This window comes from Miniopterus schreibersii, assembly GCF_964146895.1.
Source record: "Miniopterus schreibersii genome assembly, chromosome: 4".
NCBI classification, from domain to species: domain Eukaryota; kingdom Metazoa; phylum Chordata; class Mammalia; order Chiroptera; family Miniopteridae; genus Miniopterus; species Miniopterus schreibersii.
In genome coordinates, this window is record NC_138105.1 from 96,449,960 (window position 1) to 96,455,959 (window position 6,000).

At 52.0% G+C, this 6,000-nt stretch overlaps 1 protein-coding gene across 2 annotated transcripts in view; it reads right to left on the minus strand.

The window, feature by feature from the left end:
• STK10 (serine/threonine kinase 10) overlaps positions 1-2,304 on the minus strand; it is an 85,935-nt gene extending 83,631 nt beyond the window's left edge. For both annotated transcript variants that reach the window (XM_081136657.1, XM_081136656.1), the window contains exon 1: positions 1,836-2,304. In XM_081136657.1, the coding sequence (XP_080992783.1) occupies positions 1,836-1,991 (156 nt within the window). In that variant the 5' untranslated portion in view covers positions 1,992-2,304. The remainder of the gene's footprint in view (positions 1-1,835) is intronic.
• Positions 2,305-6,000: the final 3,696 nt, after the last annotated feature.

Below are 6,000 nucleotides of genomic sequence, written 5' to 3' on the forward strand. Positions count from 1 at the left end.
ATCCTTGACAGCCAACAGCACACACACAAAAAACACCAAGAGAGCCTTCTGGAGAAAGTGAAGGGTGTGGTGAGCCGACCAAGGGTCCAGCTGCTCTCCTGATGGTCACAGGGCATTTGGAAGTGCAGGCTCTACCCTGGGAAGGCGAGGACAATGGCAAGGTGTCCAGGGGGAGCCACAAGGCTCAGGAGAGTTTCCTGGTGCCACTAGGAGAAAGATGCAGCTCTGAGAAGGGTAAAGGAAAGAGTGCCCAGGTCAGAAGGTGCTCACAGCCCTCAAATACATGCAGAACCCTTAGGCAGAGAAGGGCAGCAAAGCCAGGCGGCCTGAGAGCCAGGGGTGTGAGTGAGAGCACAGAGGCCCGCCTCTGTGACCACAGAACCTTTGCTCCAGTGGGGGTTCCACCCTGTAACAGGAAATGCCCGCTCACTGGGGAGGTGGGAAGGTAACAAAACAGGCACCCAGATGGGCCTCCTTGGCCTCAAAATTGCCTCAAGCACAGTGCTTGTCAAACTTTGATGTGCTTAGCTATCACCTGGGGATCTTTTTTAAAAAACTGATTCGAGAGAGAGGAAGGGAGACAAAGAGGAACATCAATTTGTTGTTCCACCTATTTATGCATCCACTGATTGATTCTTGTATGTGCCCTGACTGGAGATAGAACCCGAAACCTTGGCATATCCGCATGATGCTCTTACCAACTGAGCTACCCTGCCAGGGCTCAGGTGGGGATCTTCTTAAAAGACTCTAATTTAGTAGGTGTAGGGTGGGGCCTGAGATTCTGCATTTCTAGGGCTCCCAGATGATGCTAACACTGCCCATCCAGGCACCACACTTTGGTATCTAGGCGCTGGGCCACTGTCAAGGCAAAGAGAGCAAATCCTGAGGGCAATGTAGGGGGGGGGGGATACAGAAGCCCCTTCTGAGGTCCAGCCTCCTAAAAGGGCCATCCTGGGGTCAGAGTGGTCTACAAGCTAGAGGAGCCCAGAGGCGGGTGATGGTGGCTTAGGAAGGTGGTGCCCTCCTGGAGGACTCTCTCCAGTTTCCTGGAGAAAAGCAGACCAGGGACAGGGTCAAGCCCTAAGTGTGTGGATCCCCAATGCAACGCAGCCACTCGGAATTCGTCCACAGGGGCAGGAGCCAGACAACGTCCTGCTGCAAACACGTCCAGAATTCATCAGCTCCGCCCCAACCCCCCTGCTCAGCAGCTCCCAGCGCCGGGTTCCTCCAGGGGAAAGGTGGCTGCAGGCTGGGAGACTCCCCAGCTGTGACTCATCCACAGGATCACATATGACCCCGCAGGGCAGCCCCCGTTCGCCTTTCCAAACCTAACCTCTCACTCTAGACCGCCCCCCAAACCCGCGCCTGTTCCAGTCTCTGGACCACCTTCAGGTGCGCCCCCCCTCCCCGGGTCCTAACCTTCCGGACGCAGCCGGGTGGGTGCCCCACGCCTCGGCATTCCCACAGCCAGGGGCGGGCGCTCTTTCAAAAGTCTGCCCGCTCTCCCAGTCACAGGGCGGGTGCCCGGGTGGCCCTCTCGGGCGCTGAGGTCCCGCAGCGCCCCTTTGTCTCCCCCTGCGGCGCCGAGCGCACGGCCGGTCGCACAGGAAGTGCTCGGAAACCGAGCCGAGAGTTCGGGTCCAGAGGGGGCGCCCAGCGCGCAGACGCGCAGCCGGGCTGAGCGAGCGTCCCCCGAAGAACAAGGGTCACCGGGACAGCAGCCCCGAACCCCGAGCTTCGGGACGGGCAGCCCCCGTGCGCCCTCTCCAGCCGTGGCACCGGAACCCGCGCCCCTTCGCTCCCCTGCCATCCCCGCCCCCCCCCAGCGCCCTCACCTTGTAAACCTTGCCGAAGGCGCCGTCGCCCAGCTCGCCCACGATCTCCCACACTTCGTTGGGGTCCAGGTCCCGCCGGACGTGCTCATATTCGCGGGACTTTCTCTTCTCGAAAGTAGACAGGCGCAGGATGCGGCGGAAATTGGCGAAAGCCATGGCCGGGGGCGCGCGAGCCGGGGGGCGAGGTGGCGCCGGCTCCGGCTCGGGCTGGGGCTCCGGCGCCCGCGCGGAGGAGGGGCTCGAGGACGCGGCGCTCGGGGGTTCCCCCCAGACCCGCCCTTCCCTGCAGCCCGAACCCCGTCAAGTGCGCCCCGGGCTGCGCGCGGCGGGAGCACCCGGAACCTCTCGGGCGGCCGCGGACCCCGCCCCCGCCTGGTCCCGTCCCCGGGGACGTCTCCCGCGTGCCAACCGCGCTCGCGCCGCGCCCCACGCTCTGCCGGCGAGCCGCGGGACGCGGTCTAGGACCCGGCCGGCCCCCGCCCACAGCCCGGCTCCACCTGCCGCTCCCCGGCGGGCCCGCAGACCCCCCAATTGGCTGCCGGCGCGCCCGGGCCCCGCCCGCCGCCGCGGGGCACGCTGGAGACTGTAGTCCGCCGCGGGCCCGCGAGCTCAGCGGGGCGCTGGAGGCTCCGGCGACCCCTCGGCGGGTCCGTGCCGGGCGAGCGAGGCCAGCGCGCCGCGTGGCTCCCAGAATCTCTATGAGAACGAGAAGGGACGCGAACTGGCTTTTCGCGGGCGCGCAGACTGCTGCCCGCGGGCCAGGACGGGGCCCCGGCTGTAAGCTTGAGCGCGCCCCGCGGCGCCCCCTGGAGGCTGCTCGGCTCAGCCCGCGCTTCAGGTGCGGCGCCCGGCGCGCGCGAGCGCCGGCCCCGGGCTACGCGTCCCGCGGGCGCGTTTGGCGCAGGGGCCGCGGCGCGGTGCTGCCTCCTACCGCGCGAAGGCTGCGCGCCCGCGGCCCGCGGCCCGTCCCGAGGCCCCGGCGCCCCCGGTAGTTCCCTGCTTCCCAGGCCCAGGGATCCAGCGCCCGCCGGCGTCGGGGGCCTGGGAGAAAGAGCCCCTTTGGGACTCACCGCGGGCTGCCAGATGGATATTGAGACGCGTTTGCGCATTAAATTAAAAGCTTCTGGTTCTTAGTTTCCCAATTTAAATAAAATGAGCTCGTTGCAGATAAAAGGAAAGCCGTCTCTGCCCACCATCCGCGATGCTGGAGTTTGACTCGCCCCGCTGCGCGTTACCCGCTGTGTCCGCACGCAGCTCCTCACCTGGTGCGCTTTCCAGACTCCCGCTTTCCCTGGGCCCGCTCTTTTCCTTCTTTTTCTCTCTTTTTTAATGATAATGCTCAGTGCCAGGCTCATACTTTATTAATATGAATAAAAAGAAGCGTGACCATTTTGAAAAGTAACTTGAAAGTGAGTATGGAGCAGCTCTCAAATCTTTTTTACCTTTTTATTGAATTTAATGGGGTGACATTGGTTAATAAAATTATATCGGCTTCAGATGTACAATTCCGTAACACATCATCTGTATATTGTACTGTGTGCTCACCACCCCAAGTCCCCCTCCATCACCATCCATCCCCCCTGTATCTTCTGCCTCCCCCACCCCCTTTCCCTCTGGGAGTCGCTCTACTCATAGGCTTTCTTTTGTTCCCCAACCCTCAAGGAAAACCAAAGTTACCCCTGTAGGTTCCCGCCTCATTCCTAATTTGGCTCTTCAGAGCTGCAATGATTTTATCCCTAAAATCGGTGTTAGGAAGTTTATCCACTTAACACAGCCTATGGTGTTACTAAAGCAGAACTGCGTTGACACAGTTTACGTAGAAATGACTGGTTCCTTAATGGTGCTGAGAAACCTCCCCCATAAAACCACCTGAGCCAGGGATCTTCTCCTAGCACTTCATCATTGATTACTTTCTGGTTATGGTTATGGTTACGGATTGATTCACATTTTTAACTCCTTCAGATGTCAATTTTCCTAAAACAATTATTCTATTTATCTAGGGCTGTGCTGTACAATATGGTAGCCACCCGCCGGATGTGGCTATTAAGCACTCCGATGTAGCTGGCCCAAACGGAGATGTGCTGTAGGTATAAAATACGCACTGGGTTTCAGAGTTAGTATTAAAAAGGATTGTATAATTTCACTTACCTGTGGAATCTAAAAAAACCACATCTCAGAGAGGAGATTGGTTTCCAGGGGGAGGGGCAGTCACTGTACTCATAGGCTTTATTTTGTCAAGTTCTGGGCATCTAATGTACAGCACAGTGACTACACTTAACAATGCTGGATTGTTTACTTGAAAGTTGGTAAAAGAATAGACCTGGAAAGTTCTCACCACAAACAAATAAATGGTAGCTATGTGAGGTGATGGATGTGTTCATAACCTTATTGTGGTAATCATTTCACAGTATGTACCTATGTCAAATGATCACACGGTACACCTTAAGCCTACACAATATGTCAATCGTATCTCAGTAAAGCTGGTAAAAAGGATTGGAAAAGGATTTTAAAAATATATTGATTACAAATTGAAATATTTTGGACACATTGAATTAAATAACATCATAACTAACTTTATTTTTTAAATGTACCTACTAGAATATTTAAAATTACATATGTGATATATTTGTGGCTTGTGTTATATATTTATTGGATAGACCTAATTTAAATTTTTTAAATTTTAATGTTTTTTATTGATTTCAGAGAGAGGGATAGGGAGAGAGAGAAACATCAATAATGAGAGTCATTGATCAGCTGCCTCCTGCACGCCCACTGCTGAGGATCAAGCCCAAAACCCGGGCATGTGCCCTGACTGGGAATCGAACAGCGATCTCCTGGGTCATGGGTCGCTGCTTAACCACTGAGCCCTGCCAGCCAGGCTGGATAGAGCTAATTTAGATTTTCAAATTATTGGTATAGAGTTGTATGTAGTATCCTTATCTGTATTTAATCTCTTCCTTACTGATAGTTTCCTTTCTCATTCTTAATTTTTAAAATCTTTTTTCTCATCACACTTGCCAAAAATTCGTCTGTTCTTATTGATCTTTTCCTAAAACCAGCTTTTGTTCTAGATCTAACTACTAGTTTATAGAAAATAGAGGAGACAGAGGAACATGTTAACACATTGGAGATAAAATCTACAAAGATCTGTGTTTTCCTCTACATGACAATCTGGATTCTCCAACCAACTGCAAGAAAAAGAATCTTGAGGGGAACCTCAAGATACTTATGAAATGGTCTAAATAACAGATCTGTTTGGAGTCCTGACTTGAATAATTCATCTTTTAAAAATTTTAAAGGTATATAAATTTCTAATCACTCTTCTACATCTGAAACTAATACAATATTGTATGTGAACCATATTTTTAAAATTTAACAATTAGGGAAATTTGCATGCTGACTGGATACTCTGATAACATTAAGTAGTCGTTTTAGTTATAATAGTATATAGTTATGTTTTTTAAAGTCACTCTTTTTGAAATATATATTCAAATGTTTACAAATGAGAAGTCCTATCTGAGATTTGCTTCAAAATGATGATGATAGTGGGTGAGTGGAGTGCAGATGAAACAAGATTAGCCCTAAGCTGATCACTGTCGAAGCTGGGTGATTACAGGTGGGTTTATTATACTAATCTACTTTGGGATTTGTTGGGAATTTTCCATTAAAAAGAACATAAAGAAAATAAGGTCCTGATTATACTAACCAAGTTTTCTGCTTCATTTTCTGGTTCGCTTACTTGTGTTTTGGTCTTTAAAAAAGTCCTTCTCTCTTTGGCTTTATTTTACTTACTTATTCTAAGTTCTTTCAGCATTTTGTATACTTTTCATTTCTTTCTTGTTTTCTAATGAATACATTTAGGCTATAAATACTCCTCTGAGAATCGCTGTGGCCGAGTAACATGTTTCCACATGTGTGGCTCTCGTTTCCAGTCTATGGTTTCAGTTTAGAACTGGTGGTACTTTGGTGACGGCGGATAAGCGAGCGAGCAGGAGGTAAGGGAAGGCTGGGGAGCTGGGGGGAAGCCATTGGTTTTTTTTCAATTACAGTTGACATTCAATGTTATGTTAGTATCAGGTGAACAGCATGGTGGTTGGACACTTATAAACTTACGGAGTGATCCCCCAGATAGCAGTCATTTTTTATCGACTGTTTCCTATGTGTC